Source organism: Eutrigla gurnardus, assembly GCF_963514095.1.
Source record: "Eutrigla gurnardus genome assembly, chromosome: 15".
Classification (NCBI taxonomy): Eukaryota; Metazoa; Chordata; class Actinopteri; order Perciformes; family Triglidae; genus Eutrigla; species Eutrigla gurnardus.
Window position 1 is genome coordinate 14,986,707 of NC_139938.1, and position 21,463 is coordinate 15,008,169.

The following is a 21,463-nucleotide window of genomic DNA, read 5'->3' on the forward strand; positions in this document are numbered from 1 at the left end:
CATGTTATATTTTTCTTTTTCGAATCAGGTAAATCACACAGTTGCACTTTGAGTGCACAAAACAGAATTGCTTTACTTGAAATATATAAAGTTACTTCCATTATGGATTTCTTCTTTATGTCCATTTGGAGAGATCTAATAGCATTGTGCACTCACCACTACCATCCATTAACATATTGCAGTAAAGTAGTATTGTAACATATTAATAAACGTGACCATCTGTCAGGCAAATAACATTTTAGTCTGAGGGTGAAGAAAGCTCTTTAAGTGTCTTCTGGAGAGTTTATTTAGTCAGCAAATGTCATAGATAAAGCTGGCTGTTAGATTATTAGAGGAAGTATTGACCCGATAGTGAAAGAAGGAAGGTAAATCTGCTGACCTTGTACTGCAAAGTTTGTGGAAGTCATTAAATATGGATACCTTGTACAATGTTCCCATACCACTATAATCAGAATAACATTCAGGGTTGGATTCAAAAAGTATTTTAATATACAGCCTTTTTACATGAATCAAAAACTTTGCTGAGAGTTGTATTATAATTCTGCATGATATATATAATTTCTTCACTATTCTGAAACCTTCTTTAGTCGAAACATGAATTTTTCACTGTACAATCATGGCTTATGTTCTAGAGGTCAGGTGTGTCTGAAGTTGTGTGGAGTCGAATGCAAAATGAGCAATAAACAAACTGGCAGTTCAAATAAACTACCGGAAATATCAGATGAAAAGATGCAACAATTTTACAGCGTAATTATACAATTATTTCACATTTAGAACTAAGTTATGATGAATGCTGTGCAATGCAATACAATGATTTGTGTCAAGCACAGGCATTTCTACATGAAGCACAGATGTTCCCATTATTTCCTTAACTGCAGAGACACTGGGAATACTTATCACTCAGTAAAACTCTTTTTTTGTAGATATAATACCTCTGCAACAAAAATCATGAAACAAAAATTGAGTGGTGTACACTTTATTCTCAGAAAAAGATTATTTGTTGCCTTCAGGCAAACGCTTCAATGTTGCACCAAATTCCTCTGGAAACATTGTTTTGATCATAAGGACTTCAAGGCCAAGAGTTCAACTCGGGGGTGGTGCCGTGGCATATTGTTTAGCAATGTTGCCTCAGTGCAAGAGGGCAAGGGTTCATTTCCACTGGCCAGCCCTTCTGTGTGCCTGCATGTTCCTCCCACACTCTAAGGCATGCAGGCTTGGTTAATTGTTGACTCCAAGTGTGAATGTGAGCATGATTAGTTGTCCGTCGGCTGGGATTGGACAGAATAAGTAGTTACAGATGAATGACTTCACTCATAATTTGTGTCTTCCAAGTGAAATTGTTTGTATCTTTACCATTTAATATTGTAAACTGATACATTACCAAATAATTTTGTTTAGGTTTCACCATCTTCTCCACAAAATTTCAATATTCACCATCGCCCTTGGTGCTTCCTTTACACCATCATCTATAAAGACTCACTCCATTTCAATCATTACTGTGAAGTTTAGTTTTAACAAGTGTGAGATCGGGAAAAACTAAATTGCATTAACAAAACAAACAAAACTGATTCAACTAGTTAAAAATTGCACCTCTCCACCTACGTGTTTCACATCACAGAACACAATCAAAAGACAGCTCCCCTTTTCAGGCTACATTATTAAATATATAATCAGGTGCACCCATCCAGAGGTAATCAGGCAGTAATGATCACAAATTCTTTCTCCTTTGAAATCAGTCAAAATCAGGTATCACGGTAAAGATTAGTGCGTTTCACCCGATGTTGTGAATGCAACCATCAAAATAACAGCCAGACGAAACCTACAGGTAACTTTCAAATTGAAGAAACGTTAGAGGATAAAATGAATGTTTTTGCAGCCAAAGTGAAATCCTTTTTTATTTCTCTTAATTTTGGGCTTTATTTGTGTGAATTAACCAAATAAGGTTATCTACCGTATTAATACCTTCCATATCTTACAGAAGAGGTATGTCACCCTGCCAAATGCAAATGGATATTTGACAAAAAAATAAGACATTTAGATGGCTTTCTTATAATAAGGATGTTTGTATTGTTAAGTGTTTCATTAGAACTTAAAAAATACTTCTATACGCATTTAATTGATTTTACCAGTTACCTGTTTACATACAATCCCAGTCAGGAAATGTGCAGCGCCACACTTGACGGTGATGATCCTCTGCTTTGGGCTTCTAAATCCTCCAAAGCATCTCATCTCATAACATACATTACCTTATCTGAGTTTTATGACTCCATTTGAGAAAAATCCATGAGTTACCCAGAAATAACAGCCATGTTGTTTCCATTTCCCCGAATGTCCCTCCCCCAGATCCTGGTCCCGAGTCAACCCAGTAGGATGTCGGCTCCTGGTGGAAGCACAGTGGTGAACCGAGGGTCCAGTTTGGGCACAAAGCCTTTAAAGTCCCTGGAGGCTTGAGTCCCAAACACATCTAGTAACTGTCGGTTCATCAGGGCAAACCTAGGCAGATAGAAAATAATCTCTGTACCATTATGAAATACAAGTCTGAGCAATTTACCTTAACATGGACACAAACAGTTGGATTATTGACTCGTGACAGAATTTGCTTAATGATTAAATCCTCTATCTGAGTTGGGGATCTAGTGTGAGAACTGCCTGCAGTTATTGCCAACAGGGTTGCAAAAGATCATGAAACTCAAGGTTCGGGTCGTACCACAGTTCTGAGTCATGGGTCGGATCAGCAGAAAAAGGGGGCAATGCCTGCTGAAGCCCATTGCTGATGGTCGATGAGCCTTATCAGCCGAAACAGATAGTTTTTGTTGTTGTTTTGTTTGGCAGCTACAGTGATGTAGTTGGATGCTAGCCAGGTGGAGTACAGCGAAAATGCCGTCCCAAGAGAACAAGATCAGCAGGGCTGAAAGGGCAGATGACCAATGAGTGACTATTTTTGTCACCTAACACTAAAGCAAACTGTTTTGTTCAGTTCTCCAAGCAAAATGCTGAGGGAATTAAAGAATTTATTGTGAAAACAGTAGATAGTGGAAAAAAGGAAAGCGCACAATGTATTCTGGTTCACTTAGGCAAAGCTGGCATGGCTCTGCGAGCAGGAGAACTCTGCTTTCTCATCAATATAGCAAGCATTGGGGAATTTATTGATCGTGCACCATCAACACTGACTGGACATCCACATAAAAGAGATGCAGATTTGGTTTTGACAGCTGACAAATCCACACCCCACATTCATACCTGCCCTTCGTCAAACGCAGGAGGAACTTCCAGTATGTAGGCCTGAGGTTCTGCACTTCCATCACAGCCTGTGTAACAGTAACAAGTCAAACATTATATCCTTACTCAGCAAAAAAATACAAAATCAATAATCATGTGCATGAACCATATTTATGTGAGCAAGTATGCATGTATGTGTATGCGTCACTTACAGCTTGGAAACAGATAGCAGTGGAGATGGCATATATGACCGTGTCAGCATGAGGAAAGTAAGGGAACCGTCCGGCCTCAATGCCCTTGAAGTACATGGTCTAAAGACAGATAACATGTGCTGTTAATGATAAACTGTCCAATACAGATACGTTTCAACAACCGACAAGCATAGCAACGTACTACTACTAACACGCAAGTCTATCTTCTGTAATAGCTGTACTGGCAATATGCCAACTTAGGAACTACCATGTCCATAATGTTTCTACAAGACACTAGTGTGCATACATAATCCGCCACATTGCAGGATGAGTAATGCTTATTATGACCCGCTGCATGTTTACTCAGATATAGAGTAACCATGTTAATACAGTCCATGTAAACACCTCAGATTTCCTCAGTAACATGATTTATTCTTGGCATGTAAACATTCTTTTTAACACACCAGGAGATGTGTCTAGATTATGATGAAAATAGGGTAATTACCTGTGAACCCTTGCATTTATATTTCACATATTAAGGCACCTTTGTTTAAATATTTGAGAGATGAATTCTTATTAATTCACCTCATATTTCTTATGATATTCAGTAAGATAGGTCTCATCATCCCTGTGATGAGACATTAATGTCTGTTATTAATATTACTTGTTTCTTGAGATTTTGTTGTTTTTTTTACCTCTACCAGCTTAGTGAAGAGATACATGGATATTGTCGTGCTTTTGTAGAAGAACATCGACGTACCAGCTAGGAAGCCTGAAATGACAGAAAGAGAGACAATTATCAAACAGATTACAGGGATGCAAAATTATGTGTTGATAAAAAGCCCCCAAAAAAACAAAATTAGAAAGCTCCTCCAAATCTAAAAAAATGTGATGGTGTAATATCATATGTGTGACAAAGGCCTGTGCCACATCTTTAAATAAAGAGGAAATAGTCAGTGGGGAATAAAATTGACAGTCCCAGTGGTAGTTAAGAGTAGTAGAAGACATCCAGTTGCATCATTATCCATAGATCTTGGTTATAATTGTGATATCGGCATTGACATTTTCAGACCTGTACAATCCACCCAGGTCACCCAAACTGCTGTGAAAAAGACTGCACTGGACGAAAAACAAAGTCGTCTGCATTCCTGAGATTTAATCAGATGAGAAAATCTCAACTTTGTTTGACAGTTTACACAACCCCGTCTCACCAGCTATGAGTGCATGGAGTTCATCATCAATGTTGCGCAGCCAGCGCAGCAAGCAGCTTGTTCCCTGAGTGAAAGAGGAACATTCTTTTTAGATAGATAGGGAAAATATGGTAGCAAATGTAACACCAAATATGTGACATTACAAATCAAACAAAGAAAGTGACAGACATAATTGTAAATATTTTTGTCAACCTAAAAGCAAGAATGGAAGTAAGGGAGAAAAGGAGTACAGCAAGAAAATAAATGCAAAGGTGACGTCATTGAGGAGGGAAAAATGCAAGAATATGTACCTTGTAGATACTGACAAAAGATCCTAGGAAGGCCCCTAGCTGGAAGTTTTCCTTGTTGTAGAAGAGGGATGGGAGCCGCGAGGGCTTAGTAAACATGTGCCTGAACGCTGAAGGCACTTTAAGACAACACTGAATCAGGTAGCCAACACTGAACATCCTGACAAAACCCTGGAAAATAAAAGAAAAAGAAAATACATCAGAATCATATCATTATTATTTAATAATATGGTATATGATTGCTATAAATCCACCATCATAACAAGAATATCTTACTTTCACACAGTAGGAAATGCAGTTGTCTTGGTAATGCTTACAGCATCTGTGTTTTGGACCATTTTTGCATCTGGATTATTCAAAAAAAGAAAAGTCAACACAGTGCACACACACATTTTCAGGGTAAATAAGTGTATTCTCTCACATTGCTTCTAGCAGTCCCCTGGTGTAGGTGAGTAGAGTTTTCCTCCTAGAGCTGGGCCTTTCTCCTGGCACCTGTGAATACTCAGTCTCTACAGCAGCTGTCCTCTCGGGGGCTCTTGTGCAGGTCTGTTCTGCCACAACAGACTGAGTTGGAATCTCTTCTTTCCCGACGAGGAACCTGTTACAGAAAATGCACATAACGTCTGTAGGCTTTACCATAACGCTGTCAGTCAATCCAAATCAAGGCATCAGTGGAAACGGGGACAACTCACTTCAGTGCAGAGAATGCAAAGCCTTTGAGACCATCTTTACTCCTGCAGCACAAAACACAGCATCTAATTACTACCAGTAAACACTCACTCTTGTTTAATATTTGACCAATGTTTCACATTTCCTTTGAACAATGTGTCCACTGTGCTGCTCTAACCTGAAGAAGAACATGTAGAGGGATGCAGTTATGCAGAACAAGAGCACCTAATGGAAAACAGAAAAAAAGGGCATCAAGACAATAGGGATATGTAAGCACTGCTACCATGACACAATCTGGCATTATGTGAAACACACCATAGATGACAGCAGAAATTGTATTTGGGGTTTTTATGTGGTATATTATTTAGCCTCCAAGTCCCATTATTTCGCTCCTTTACGTTCAGTTCACCCAAACCCCCGTCATCTTACCTCACCATGGTTGATGGGTTTGACGATACCTCGTGTCACTGCCATGCGGAACAAAGTCTCAGTAGCCTGGCAACAAGATGACAGTGTCACATATTGTGTGGCAGAAGCATATATATCTCTTTATGTATAACAAATAATATTTGAATGGAAAAAAATGCTCTCTTACAAGATTTGCCATGTATATTGTCAGGAGCCCTCTCCTGGCAAGGGGGAGAATAGAGATTCATATGGATTCTCAATAAATATAGAAGAAATATTCACAAAAAGGCATGTCTGATCCATACCTGATACTTTAAAATGCATCCAACAACTTAATTAGGGCCACAAAAAGTAAATAAAATAATAAAGTAAATAATAAAAGAATAGGAGAAGCAAGAAAATCGTGAGATAGGAAACCTCACCTGCTCTTGCGCTCCAGGAGGATGGCAATATAGGAGGCAGGCAGTGCCGAGCCAAACCCAGCAGACCATGAGTTGAACCCTCCCAACAGTTTTCTAAAAAAGGTACAAATGTACAGTGTTATTGCTTTCTTCAGCTGGAAAGTGGACTCAGGGACAGTGTCAGCACTGATTCTCTTCCAGAATCAATGTCTTGGTTAAATCATGATTTTTATTATAAAATAGTTGTTAGGCTTTGATCATCTGTCTATGTTATTATTTTGAAAATATGTTCAGCATTTTGAGTTTAAAATGCACATGTGGTTCAAGTGAGTAGCAGCATGTAAAGACAACTTTTGTTTGTTTTGAGCAATTGCAACATCTGACTCCCCCCCCCCCCCCCCCCCCCCTATACGGATCAATACACGCTTAGCTTATCTCATCTTTACAAGAACACTCCACAGAACACATTTAATCATCTTTGTAGAGGAGATATTTCTCTCGTCGTAACGTCACCCGGTTGACAGTGTGACATGTGTGGGACGTACTGACCTGAGAATGCAGAAGAAAACAATGTACAGGCATCCATTGGCGGTGAGGAACGAGGAAGACCACAGGATCTCTGGGAGAATCCTTTTTAAATAGTAATCCTTCTTCCTTCTCCGTAGCACTGCTGCTATCTGCAATGGCGGATTATATAAAGTGTTTCGTGAGTGTTGAGAAAACGAAAGAAATGCTTACAGAGCACCAGAAACTGGTCAAACGAGTTCACTCTGGATTTCAGTTGATTAACCTGACTGTCAGTTAGCCGGTGTGTCCTTCTGTGTTTTTAACGGCCATGTTAACATACTGCGTTCAACGTCTGCACCTCTTTAACTGACGCTGTGCGCGTGCAAGCAAGCAGCTTGAACTTAGTCCCCGAGGGGAAGCCAGCGACTTATCCGCCAAACCCTGCGCTGTTTACTTCAGAACTAATGTCAGTTAGCCTAACTTGTTAGCTAGCTACATTTAGCTTCAGAGTCTTACAAGTTCAAACATTGTAGGGAATTCGGCGAAACTTACCAGGTAAAGAGGGGCGTATATTTTGAAGGAGACCTCCAGAGCACCCCTGGCTACATCCACGGCAGACTGCACACACGACGGGTCCCAAGTATGACCGATCTCGTAGCAGTTGTGCGGTATTTTGCTGAGAGCGGCCATGTCTGATATGCCACTGCTGACCACTGGCAGCTGACAACAGCGGGGAGGGAGGCGGCAACCGGCGGGTACGCGCTGACGTGCGCGTACACCGCGCGGAGAGATGTGCACGTGTACGGCACTGTCGGGACTGGACAAGGCGACACCAAAGATGCTCTACATTATGAATTTAGGATGTATTGAAGATCAGTTGTTGTCAATAATAAATTGGAATACGTTAAGGATTAATGTGACACAAGATGTAAACTTTCACTTTAAAAAAAGGTGTGCTTGTGCTTAAGTGGAGGCATGTGAACATATCCTGCACACTAACATTATTTTTGTGATTGTAGGTAGTGGAGATTGGCCTACTACGTACTTTTTGTATCTTTTGTTAGACTGCAACATAATGTAACAGCAAAAAAACATTACAGAGACATGCATTTGAGAAAGGCATGGGGATCTGACAGTTTGAATTCAGTTGGAATGCAAATTATTACTCTAATCAAATGTAGGCTTAAATAACATCAAAGTCATCAAATTGAATTGCCAGGCGTTTCTACCCCATTGTTAACCACTGGGCTGGATCTAGACTCAAAAAATGAAAGCACAAGAGTGATCTTGTGGAACAATGTGTTATTGTATGGGCTTGGATTTCAGGGTAGCAACTACAAAAGAAAACTGCTGTGCCGACCTTGACCCCGGGACCAGCAAGCACAAGAATTATAAAAATGCAAAACTACACAGCACTTTCAGACTTGCTGCATTAAGGATTTAATTTCCCTGTAGGGCCACAACCCAATACTTTTGTTTTTCATATCACCACTGTGGTCGGGTTGCAGATTGTGCTCAGAGATATGTGGGGATTATCATAAATAGGAAGCTCGAGGATCACACTCACCTAACAAAATGAGGGGAGCAAGACTGATCAGAACATTAAGCTTTTTGTGTATTATCAATGTGTCCTGAATTTACTTTGACAAAGGCAGAGCAATCGGTTGCACTGCTCAGAGTTGGCCAGCAGATGTCAGTGTCACCTCTTTTATACAGGGATGTAGGGGCTGTGCTAGGGAGGATGAGCTGGCTCATATGAGGTTTAAATAAGGTCAATCTTTAGACACGGTTACCATTAATAAAGGGTTTGTGAACTGTAATTAATTATTGTAAAAGAAATATAATTTTTATGTACTTTAAAGATTAGTTATAGTAATAAGAAAAACGTTGTCCTGAGCTGCTATATCCTCCAACAGGACATGTAATGCCAAAACTTTGAAAACCTGGATCATAATCCAGTCATTAACTTCCCGTGTTGGCCATGAGTGTGATTTATTAAGTATTTATTCATGCATGGATTATCAACGTGTACGCCTGCATTATTACCAAATAGCATAGAGAAGATAAACACCAGGATGTTTCACAACCTGGAAGCCCTTCTTCTTATAACGGTTATTATGACTATTTTAATGGAGTCCGTCTTGACTTATTATAAAGTGGTGCAAAAGTGTTGATTTATGATTTACAGAATGTGAAAATCTCCACCTGACTCGGATGCTTATTCATCACCTCTGGAAAGTTGACAGCCTCGTCAGGCGCCCCGTGGTGCTTGAGTCTGCATTTTTAACTTAAGTGGACCAATTGTCTTAATTTCCCAGAAGGCAATTTCAACCAAAAACTCTTCATGATAACGCACGCGAGAACACGTGAGCGGTTATTGTCCCCGTAGTATTCTGATACCACAGGAGGCGGTAGCGCCGTGGTCTCTGCCTGTCTGAATAGGGCGACTGTTTGACTCGGCAGAGTTTCATAAGCGCCGCAGCCCCACAACGCACGCTGATACTACCCCGTAACCCATGGGTGAACCGACGGAGGCTTCCACTTGTTCCTCTTGAACCGAAAGCACGCACTCCAGCCCCGCATCTGACGGAGCGCAACATGGCCCGGACTTTGGGGCTGTTCGGGGCTTGTTTGCTGTTCTCTCTCGCCTCCGGAGCGGAAGGGAAGCCCGGCAGGGAGAAAGTTTACTATGTGGGGATCATAGAGGACTATTGGGATTACGCACCAAGTGGAAAAAACCTGTTGAACGGCAAAGACGTGGAACATGATGCGTGAGTTGTGATGCCGTCAGCTTATTTAGAGGTTAACAGCTTGTGAGAGAAGCTCATATCAAATTCACACACATGGGTTATTGAGTTTATCTGAAGTTATCTGAGGCTGCTGTGTAAAAAAAGAAGAAGAAAAGATTTAGGTAAAAAGTTCTCCAGTATGTCATTTCCTGGGTGTGACAGTGTCTGATGCACAGGAAGGATTTGGCAGCTATTTCGTGAGATTGGAGGCTTCTTTTGCTATGTGTACAATTACTAAAATGATATCAGGAAACACTTACAGAGATTTTATCATACATTGAATAGATTTATTATCTTCCCCAGATATTGTCTATTTGTTCCTCCTTTTTGAAGTATTGTTTAATCCATTGGCAGATCATTTCTTCTAAAGATACTTCATCCAATCGGTGGCTCTTATATAGCCCTTCATGAAAAACATGTAATATCAGCCAATGGAAAGAGTTGGTGTGGTTTACTAACCATCATAACAAATGTGTATACGGTAGACTGCAACATCTCATCAATACTAAAATAAGTACACCTACAATATTGTCGAAAATAGGCTTGAAGCGCCCACATTAGCACTAAATTCTTTTAAACAGATACTCAATGAAACCCCCACCTTTATCAAAGGTTGTCAGTACTATCCACTATTGTGAATCAAGTAAACATAATGCCTTTCACCTTCCCTGTTGCTTTGGTTATGGGCTGGAGAAGCAAACCTGTGTTTGCCACAGCTCCAGTAACACATTATTAACCCACAGAAACATGTCATCACTTTAATGACAAGTCTAATTTTTAGAGACCGGCAACCAGATGCAATTTGTTCTGCGGCATTACATCTGCAGTTAAGTGCTCACACCACTTAAGGCGTCACATGTTTTGCCACATTTGCACTTTTTAAAATTTATTTTATTTGTTTTCACTATTTACATACAGCTACACTGTTGTCATGGTGTTTGAAAATTGTGGATGTTGTGTTTTTAGACTCAATACACATATTTATGCTACCTTTTTGTAAAACGTTCAAGGTAACACGATAAGGAGATCAAACTGCAAACCTGAATTTGATCAACAAACCAGTCGTTCTCTTCTGCCTCCTCTCTCTTCCTCCTGTTTAATCTTGTCTGTCTCCACTTCCACCTCAGGTGTGCCTCTGAGTACCTGCATAAAGGACCCCACCGTATCGGCCGTGTTTATAAGAAGGCCATGTTCAGACAGTATACAGATGCCACGTACAGCCACCAGGCCCCCAGACCCCGTTGGCTGGGCTTCCTGGGGCCCATACTGCGAGCTGAGGTCGATGACGTTATCGTGGTCCACCTGAAGAACTTTGCAACCAGGAGCTACTCTATGCATCCTCATGGAGTCTTCTATGAGAAGAACACAGAGGGTAAAGTGCTACACAACACAAAGCCTGCATGGAGAGATACACCTACTGTACTCACACCTTGGGAATCAATTGTGATATCCCTTAGACAGAAAGGAACACCAACAAACAAATAATACATTAGCTGCAAATATGTTTTTTATTAAAAAGAATGATATTCCAAATGGATTTCCTTGCACTACTGCGGTTGAAATACATGTTCTGGTATCTCAGAAGTGTCTGCTCACAAAGGTGCTGAATCATTATTTTAGATTATTTTAAGCCAGTGTGTTTTGCCCCTCAGCTTCAGTGCCTGACTAGCAAATGTGATATGGACTATATGAGAACAATTTGGCCTGTGTAAAGTACAAAAATGACTGCAGCACCATTTTAATAACCGGGTGACTATAATGGAAGATATGTGTAAGTATTCTGAACTTCACCACTTTCTATTATGCAACAAGCCCCCATCCCCCGCTGTTCAGGGAAGATACAGGTCACATTTCCAGAAAACTGTTCGAACTGAAACTGAAACTAAAATGTTTTTTTTCCCATATTAAAACACATTCTGTCCTGCTTTATTAAAGAATGTACTGCCTGTACTATCGGTCTTTGAGTTAGAACATTTATGTTAAGGGACCACCTGTTTTTTTTTACAAACAGCAAATTGCGCAATAAGGGAAGAAGGGAGTGATGTCAACACATCTAGACATAAAACTGGTGAAATCAGCTAATTCTGTGTTAAACCACGCATTGTGCAGATTGGTAACGAGGTCAGTGTACACCTCTCACCATGACCACAATGTCATTTATGCATTTAATCATCACTTACACACATGGAGGCTGAATGATTAACAGAGATAAGACCCACGGAGGAAATGGATATGACCTCCATTTGGGAAACCTCCGGTGAAGAATGTGCTTTTCAACCCATTTGCAGTTGCTGAATTATTGATTTCAAGCACAATATTTTCGAAATCCTTCATGCACAGTTTTAAACTGGCAAGAACTGTTCTGGTTAAGCCCACAGCATTGTTTTCCACTGACGTAAAGTGAAAGTATGCATCCTCAGCTGCTCTCTGAAGCTCAGGGTAAACAGAAGGATCTCAGCAAACACAAGTTGTATTTGTCTACCAAGGGGCGCTCTATCCAGATGGGACATCAAAGAAGATGAAGGAGGATGACTCTGTTCCTCCGGGGGGCAACTACACTTACCGCTGGGAGGTCAGACCGGAATTTGCCCCCACAGGGGACGACGCCAACTGCCTGACCTGGGTCTACCACTCTCACACGGAAGCCCCCAGGGACATCGCCTCTGGACTGATTGGGGCTCTGCTCACCTGCAAGAAAGGTATGAGGATATGTGACGATGTGATATTAAATGTTCCTGATTGTAAAGTCTCTGCATATTGTCTGTACCGATGCATTGCTTGTGCGCCAAATAAAATAGTCAGCATAGGCTACTCCACACCCATGTTGCACCAACACTGTGTTTAGCCCTTAATGACAAACTGCCAATGAAAGAAGGCTTCATAAGAAATCAAATATGGAGGAAAACCACAAGGAGATTTAGTCCAGCCTCCACCCATCCCGCATCCTGCATCTTTCTCTATGAGTGCAGGAATCTTGAGGGAGACTACCAGTACAGTCTTGGGTCAGACGAAGCCGGGGTCTGTTGTGGAATCAGCCCGAAATGACGTGGATCAGGATGTCTTCCTGATGTTCAACGTGGTGGACGAAAACCTGAGTTGGTACCTGGAGGAAAACATTCAGAGCTGCGAGGATCCAACAGGCGTTGACGAGGCTGACCCAGACTTTGAGGAGTCGAACCTGATGCACGGTGAGAGAGAGCCTCCTCAGATTGTTTGATACTATAACAACGACACGCACTTTAAGTTCATTGACAACAAGAGTATTATTCATTGTATTATCTCAGTTTTCCCACATCCCCTGCAACCAGTTGCCCCTTCATTCTTAATTGACTGTGACTTAATTGTTATGTGAGTTGCTTGTGTATAAAGGAAGGTTTAAGGCTAATGTTGTTCCCTTTGTCCTTTCCTCTGTGTTTTTATCTGTGCGACAGCTATAAATGGCTACGTGTTTGGTAACCTGCCCGGAATCGAGTTGTGCCACAACCGTGCGGTGGCCTGGCATTTGTTTGGCATGGGTAACGAGGTGGACATCCACTCTGCGTTTTTCCACGGGAATACGCTGCTGGACCGCGGCCACCGCACCGACACCCTCAGCCTGTTCCCAGCCACGTTTGCCACGGCCGGGATGGTCCCTAAAGCAGAAGGAAAGTGGCTGCTGATGTGTCAGGTTAATGACCACTTGCATGGTAAGGCACCTGGCCTTTAGCCTCTGTGTGACCTTTGACCTCAGGCTTAACTGGCTGTGCAGAGTTGCTGAAGGAGCGAATGCATTTGTGTGACGTACACCTCTTGTTATCTTGTCAGAATATGAAGTTATGAGTCTTCCCGCAGCGTGTATTTCTACTCTAAACACGCCAGGACTTGTATTTTAAGGCCGTCCAAAGTCCATTCAGCTTAGAACTGAATGTGCCATACTTGCACAACATATAACAATAATGTTTACACTCGTGAGATGCCTTTCCTTTGTATCATGCCCGGCTACCCATAATAGCCCATTTGTAGCTTTAAAGAAACATACACAAATACATTTACTGTACAAATAAAGTTGTTTTTGTGTTCTCTCTGGGTCTAGATTGCTAAAGGATACGATAAGGATGGGTGTGTTAACTGAACCCTGGAATATTTATTGTTTTATAGACTATTAAATCTGTCCCTTTAGACTTGTCAGGTTTCAGCCATGAGGATTTCCTCTGAAGGCCCCGTTTCACCAGTTTGACATTGTGCGTGTGAGTTATGGTCTGTGTAATGTGTGTGTCTCTCTATTTATTCCAGCTGGAATGCAGGCCTTTTATGAAGTGAAGTCATGTGGCGGGGACGCCGACTCTGCAGCGATGGGTGGCGTTGTGAGGAATTACTACCTGGCAGCAAAGAAAGTCCGATGGAGCTATGGGCCCTCAGGAAGGGATCTGATTAATAATGTATCCCTCACGGAGGCAGACAGGTGGGCAGACACCTTATCAAATCAGGAGTTACATACTGCTGCAGCCAACCTAATCAATGGTGCAATGTAATTCAAAAGTCTACTGACACGTACCGAGCAGATAGTGAGCTGGGCCCACGTGATTTCATGCATGCTTTCTCCCAACTATTGAGACTATCCTGCATGTTTCAACAGTCCCTAGGTTTGATGTCTGAATGTTTATTTTTTTCAAGGACGAGGTCTTGTTAAGATATTCATAATGTCTCCAAAGACATGAATGAGAGTAATCCCTGTGTTTTATAGCCAGGCTAATATGTATCAGTCATTTTTTTTGGATTTAGAAAATACAACCTCAGTAGTTTTTGAGGAGGGTGAACTCAAGCTGACTCATGCTGACTATTTCAACTATTTTAACTATTCTTTTAAACTTGGTGTAAATAGATAAATACACAGTGACAAAGTTGTTGTTGTGTCCTTGTAATTTGACCTGACACAGTGACGCCCCCCCCCCCCCCACCGTGCCGTTATCACTTTATCTCTAATAACATATTTCACATTGCTTTATAAAGGCCAAGTATTCACTGCCAGTTTCAACCGGCTAAACATTGTGCTGGGTTTCCTTCCTTCCACAGTGCATCCGACGTGTTTTTTGGCAGAGATGGTGGCAGGATCGGAGGAGTCTACCTTAAAGTGCTATACGAAGAGTACACGGATGATACCTTCACAACCACAAAGCCCACATCCTCTGATTCTCAACACTTAGGATTCTTAGGTAATTCAATTCAATTCCAAAAACTTTCTTTGTCTCTGCGTGGGCAAATAAAGGCACACAGAGCAGTGGTGCGAGAATAAAATAGCGACACAAAACAAAGCAGCAACATGCAGCTTAAACCATGAGCCAACATCTCATACTCCTTATTTTGTATCTTATTCACCGGTACGCTGGTGTCTTGTATGCTTACGATGTTCTTCTGTATTTGTCCAGGTCCAGTCCTGAGAGCAGAGGAAGGAGACACCCTTAGAGTGACGTTCATGAATAAAGCTGACAGAAACTACAGCATCCAGCCTCATGGCGTGCACTATGATAAACGCTTCCAGGGAAGCAGCCAGGAGGACGGTGAGGAAGCAGTCACTTGCATTGGCACAGATACTGTAGTGGCTGCACAGCCCAGATAAACGTTGGTGGCTATGATGTCATTCAAATGGTTCGACTAACTTGAGTGGTAATAAAAGGATAGGACGGATAGAATGTGGTGTCATCAATCACATAATCAACATCAAAAAGTCACACACAGACTGCACTGCAACTGAATGATATTGAATTTCAGAAAATACATCAAATTTAAAAAAAGGAATACGATTGCAGGATGAATTTATGCACCGTTTTACTTCAAAGGCCTATTTCAAACTAGCGGTTATTTTTGTGCAATACTGTAGGTGTCGCCAAGCCAGGCTCTCACGTTGGTCCAGGGGAGAACTTTACCTACGTCTGGCAGGTTCTGGAAGGTCCATCTTCATCTGATTCTCCCTGCATCCCATACCTGTACTACTCGGGCACCGATCCCGCCAAGGACACCAACTCTGGATTAGTGGGACCTCTGCTCGTGTGCAAGAAGGGAACGCTTGGGGAGAACGGAACCCAGGTGCTGCTTTATTATCCATTCAGATACACTTATAAGTTAATTGTAATAACAAAACAGTTTACATCTTTACATGTTTCCATTTTTATTCTGTTAACTGCACCTGCACGACACTCACCATTACTGTTACTGTATAATACTTGTTTTACAGAAGGGTCTGGATAAGGAGTTCTTCCTTCTGTTTTCTGTCATGGATGAAAACACGAGCTGGTATTTCCAGGAAAATATTGAGATTTTTGGCAACAACGAGACAAATCCAGTAGACGAAGACTTTGAGGAGAGCAATTTGATGCATGGTAATGTGTCCGCCAAAGAGTGTGTCGTTTTACAGTATTTATATCTAGTTTTTCTTTTGCATTTTTCTGACTCTTCTGTTTTTCATTTCAGCTGTAAATGGACGCATGTATGGGAACCTTCGCGGCCTGGATATGTGCGCTGGGGACAAAGTGACGTGGTACACCTTTGGGCTTGGTACAGAGGTGGACATCCATGGGGTTTATTTCGAGGGGAACACCTTCAAGAAGCAGAGCACAACACGTGACACTATCAGCCTGTTTCCCCACACTACTGCTACTGCCGCCATGCAGCCAAACACTCCTGGTTAGTCATATCACACACACACACACACACACACACACACTGACCCTCCACGACCACATCCCTTCCTCACAGTCTTCCTTCTTGTTTACAAACATGCAACAGGAAACATCCAGCAACAGGAAATATAATCTTATATTATCTTATTATCTAAAGAGATGTGTTGACATGTTTGGGGCCCTCCTGGGCATGGCCCAGTTCAAATAAAATACCACAGTCATTGGTAAAACTTGACTACCCTACTTGACCTCCACAAAGAGGTCAGTCGTGTTCAAGAGGAAATAGTGCAAATACAGTTTACAGTAATATAACAGGGAGGATCTGACCGCCTCCATTCTACATTGAATGACCTGTGCTATCACAGTCTCAAATCCAAACACACACCACTCCTCTTCCATTAAGATGGTTATATCTACAAAAAAAATGGTGTCTGTTTCCCCTCAAAAAGGCACAATGAACACATTCCCTTTAAAAACAAAAATAAAATAAGTCAACATCAAAAAGTGTGTGATAATATGCAGTTCACTATTTCACTAACCCAACATGCAGTCATTAAAACAAAAAAGAAGAAAAAAAGTCAAATATGTAACCCTCCAAAACACAACAGCACAGTGTTCAGAAAGATACAGTACTGTTGCTTTGGAGATCTATGTGTTTCAGCTGCAAACGTCTTCAACTTTCAAAATCTGCAACTATATCATCTGCTGTGTCCAAATGCTTGACCTCTTTTCACCCTCCTGTCAGGTGTGTATGAGGTGAGCTGCAGAGTCACAGACCACTACTCGGCTGGCATGAGGCAGCAGTACAGAGTGAACTACTGCCCGCAGAAGCACAAACTGAAGCCCACACACACAGGAGACCCGACCAAGATTGTGCAGTATTTTATCGGTGCCGAGGAAATAGAGTGGGACTTCTCACCCGAGAGAGTCTGGGAGAAGGAGAATCACCACAACACGTTAGAGGACAGGTGTGTGAGCCAGATAATTGCAGGATGATGTATTTCGGCGTTGGAGCCAGAGCCTGTGATTAGTGGCGGAATTTATTACTGTTTGTTAATGAAAGCCAATTGGTACATGTCTCCCAGTCCAGGCAATGAGTTTGTGGAGAAAGGGCACAACAGAATCGGCTCACGCTACAAGAAGGCGGTGTATAGAGAATACACGGATCACACCTTCAGTGTTCAGAAGGAACGACAGGCCAGCGAAGAGCACCTGGGAATCATGGGTAAGTTTCCAGCTCTTTGTGTCATTATTTGTATACCAGGAGAGGATTGAGGGCAGGTTTTCTTCTCCACCTGTAGGTCCAATAATCAAAGCCGAGGTAGGAGAGCAGATCGTGATCACATTCAAGAACAAAGCCAGCCGGCCGTACTCGATCAGCGCACATGGAGTGAGGGCCAGTGGTGCACACGTTCCTGTCCAACCTGGTGAGAATCTAATTTTTTTTTTTAAATAAATCAAATGTATGCTGTTGCTCTCGAACAAAAGGTTTTATGTCCTCTTGTCTCCAGGCCACATCATCGAGCTGACATGGGATGTTCCTCAAAGCTCTGGTCCAGGGGCCACAGATCCAAACTGCATCTCTTACGCCTACTACTCCAAAGTCTCCTTCATTAAGGTACATACTCCCTGTATACAGTCGCAGTCACATGGAAGCACATAAATCCCAGTGTTGCTGTAAAAAGAATGTGTTTTTACTGGATGTGCGTAGGTAGGAGTTTAAAGGTTAATATGTTTATGTTCAGGATCTGTACAGTGGTCTCCTGGGGCCTCTGGTGGTATGCAGGCCTGGGACTCTGCAGCGCGGCGAGGGGCCCGACAGACAGAGGGTTGACGTGGAGAAGGAGTTCGCCCTGCTCTTCATGGTGCATGATGAAAACCAGTCCTGGTACTTGGACGACAATATCCGAACTTACCTCGGGGTCGACCCGGATACCTTCAACCCAGAAGATGACTTTGAGGAGAGTAACATGATGCACGGTGAGCGATAAGAAGAGGGGGGGGGGGGGGGGGTACAGAAATAAAACTCTGAAGTCCTGAAGTTGAAATGTATTGGTCCTTGTTAGAAAATGAGAAAACATGAGGGTCATATTGAACATAAAAAAGGAAAACAGGAAGATGCCTTTGTTACATTCATTCAACGATCAAATAAGTTTATTTTAATGTTGTCAATCAAGAGGAAGTCCCACTTGCGTGCCTGATGGTGATTCTATGTGTAATGGTGTGAACGTGTCATCATCTCTATGTGTGAAGGGATCAATGGTATGCTGTACGGTAACCTCCATGGACTGGTGATGACCCGGGGCCAGAAAGTTGACTGGTATCTGCTGGGGATGGGGAATGAAGTGGACATGCACACAGTCCACTTCCACGCGGAGACCTTTACCTACAAGGTAACCCCTCGCCATCACCCACTAAAGCTAATTCTAATTATTCATCATGAAAGATAGTACATCATGTCCTTCCGTAGTCACACAGTGTACAGCTGATGCCTTTGAATTAAATCAAATAAGTGTTATTCCGATGTGTTTCTCTACAACTAGTGCTTACTTCCTTTTCTCTGTTTCCTTTCCTGTTTGTGTGTCAGACGGACCGTGTGCACCGTGCAGACGTCTTCGACCTCTTCCCCGGGACTTTCCAGACTGTCGAGATGGTTGCCGGGAACCCGGGGACGTGGTTGCTCCACTGTCACGTGACTGACCACATCCACGCTGGCATGGAGACGACGTTCACCATCAAAGGTGTGCATGCATGCGTTTGTGTAAATGATGTTTACACAACTTCTGTTCTGTGTTGTACATGGATCTAAACAAAAGTGTAGAGCGTTTGTCTGACATATTTCTTCTTTTTTTAAATCTTTTTCAGTTCCAGAACGCTCCTCACATGGTAAGATCTGTCACCTCACAGCACACGGCCGGGTCAAACTACTATGTAATACTATGGTATTTCAGTACTGCGTTGATATTTTAAATACGTTCGTTTTCATCACCTTATCTAGATTCCAAGACAATTCAATTCAGCATAAATTCTATACATGAAGTTGGAATAATTTGCAAATGTCTAGTCTTTTAGAGCACCAAACAAATGTTATGCATGAATGAATTCCTCTTGGTTATTGTGACACATAATTATTGTATGTCATTGCACCTGGTCAAAAGTGCATTTAAATAGGAATAAACAGAGGGTTGTGTCTGAAAACAAAATATTCCAACTTTATGGGCGAAAGTGTATATCATGTGTGGAATATTTTTGATTGTAAGTTATATGCAGACGTGGCTTTCCCTTCGTTTATTTATAGTATAACAATTGATTAGACAACAATGTTACAATGGTAATGGAATGCATACTTGTGAGTTGTAATAACATGAATAGTAAATGGGATAGAACATGCATCAACACTGGAATAGTCCTTTAAGACTATTGATGGTTTCGTTTGATCCGGTCATGGCCGATACCGGTCATTTCTCTAGTTCAACACGAGTCAAAGTGGGACAGCAGGTATTGCACTTTCTTTGTCTCCGCTGTGACGTAATGGATGTGGAATGTTTTGGTAAATGTTATCTATGTTTGCTGAGTAAGCATTGAGCATGGGGATCGTGTTAAATATAATTTGGGTCAGGCATTCATTTAGAGCCATCGTTCTCTGACTACACTCTTGACAATATATACTTTGCTGAGCATGAAATGTGTCGTATTAGCGCTTCCAGACCAGTGTAGGTGAGGATTAGAGATTATTGTGTAATCCTGTGACACTGAACGCATCACAAAGTAAGTGAATTCAAATAATTCAAAGACAGCTTAGGTTTTTGATTCATGTTGTACATTGAAGTGCAACAAGATGTCATTGTTGTAAAATGCTTAATCATTCTACTTGTCATGACCCTCCCTTCCTGTCTCTCACTTCCTCTTCCAATATCATCACCTTTCCTGTTGCCGTTTCAGGAACTGAAAACACCGTCGTGGCGCCGCTGCTCTTGCTGACGCTCGGTCTCGTGGCTCTATGTGGTGGACTGCACTGATGAAGGGACACCCGTGGTCATTAATGCACTGAGGGGAAAAAGCACAGGGGGGAAAAATCACTATTGCATGTGTGTTTGATGGGTGGTATGTAATATCAAAATATATCAAGGGCTGTACAGTCATGTATAAAGTAGAGGATTGTTTTTATTTCTACGGACTGAAAGAGGCATTTTATATTTGTGAATTGCTTTTTTTTGCACTTTGTGTTTGATGCTGTTATTTTATTATTATTATTATTTTTTGCAAAGTGTTGTCATACCAAAAAATAGAAAATATTCCAGTATGAATGTACAATGAAACGTGTATTAACTGTATTGTGGTATTTGTGTATCAGTCTCTCTTGTGATAGCTTCACCTACAACCACAAGGTGGCGGGAATTCACTTGTATTCCACTGTTCAACCCTTTTTTGTAGCTTTGATGTGGACAGTTTATCCTTTGTGTGAGTCTGACAATATAAAGAATTTAAAAGTTGAGGATTTCTCTGTTCTATGTTTACTCTGATAGATAAACCTGTCTGGTATTGATAAACCAAACCTGGAAATCTGTGGCATCCTGATCAGATTAATAAATCCTTTTGATAAACTGCAGGAAATAAACTGTAGTAATGATGAGTTGTGGCGTGTGTGTGTGTGTGTGTGTGTGTTGTGATGAGTTTCCATCAAGGTAGAATCGCCCATCGTTAACAGTGTGAGATCAATTGATCAGTTGATGGCTGATACTCAGTTTGATAGATCTAATCAGCCCCAGCCACTCAGTGACTGCTTTGCATATTGATTACAGTTTTCAGCGACCTGGAAAACAGGTTATTGACTGATGAGGGTGATGTTTGTGTCTGCGCGTGTTTTACTACAGACTTCCAACCTCAGCAGATCACATCCCGGTCAACAACGCGGCAAACCCAGTAAACACTTTTTACGCAATGGAAGCAAAGGGAGTCGCCCGTCTGGTCCGTCTCGTGCACATGATCAATGACCGTTATCGATCCAACCGCCACCACGCATCCTTATCTACAGAAGTCCATTATGTTTTTCAACCAGACTTTGCTTGCATTGATTAATCCGTTCCGCTCACCCAGATAAAGCGCGTTACAGGACCACCCGTTG

General features: G+C 41.8%; 2 protein-coding genes across 2 annotated transcripts; one reads left to right on the forward strand and one right to left on the reverse strand.

Annotated features, from left to right (window-relative positions):
* Window positions 1-475: 475 nt before the first annotated feature.
* Window positions 476-7,616, reverse strand: tmem135 (transmembrane protein 135). Its single transcript, XM_084029126.1, has 15 exons — window positions 7,446-7,616; window positions 6,936-7,063; window positions 6,408-6,500; window positions 6,173-6,206; window positions 6,007-6,072; window positions 5,756-5,802; window positions 5,601-5,642; window positions 5,330-5,506; window positions 5,185-5,254; window positions 4,912-5,079; window positions 4,622-4,685; window positions 4,106-4,182; window positions 3,432-3,530; window positions 3,241-3,308; window positions 476-2,493 (listed from the first exon to the last, which is right to left on the reverse strand). Exons 1-15 carry the CDS (start codon window positions 7,581-7,583, stop codon window positions 2,358-2,360), a joined length of 1,407 nt encoding a protein of 468 aa, XP_083885252.1. The 5' UTR covers window positions 7,584-7,616; the 3' UTR covers window positions 476-2,357.
* A 1,698-nt stretch (window positions 7,617-9,314) lies between these two features.
* Window positions 9,315-20,971, forward strand: hephl1b (hephaestin-like 1b). The gene is made up of 20 exons (XM_084028634.1): window positions 9,315-9,664; window positions 10,810-11,054; window positions 12,169-12,381; window positions 12,652-12,870; window positions 13,114-13,368; window positions 13,955-14,123; window positions 14,735-14,874; window positions 15,088-15,219; window positions 15,540-15,745; window positions 15,894-16,038; window positions 16,130-16,342; window positions 17,084-17,306; window positions 17,424-17,563; window positions 17,640-17,765; window positions 17,850-17,956; window positions 18,084-18,318; window positions 18,592-18,731; window positions 18,926-19,079; window positions 19,204-19,224; window positions 20,281-20,971. Exons 1-20 carry the CDS (start codon window positions 9,492-9,494, stop codon window positions 20,355-20,357), a joined length of 3,333 nt encoding a protein of 1,110 aa, XP_083884760.1. The 5' UTR covers window positions 9,315-9,491; the 3' UTR covers window positions 20,358-20,971.
* Window positions 20,972-21,463: the final 492 nt, after the last annotated feature.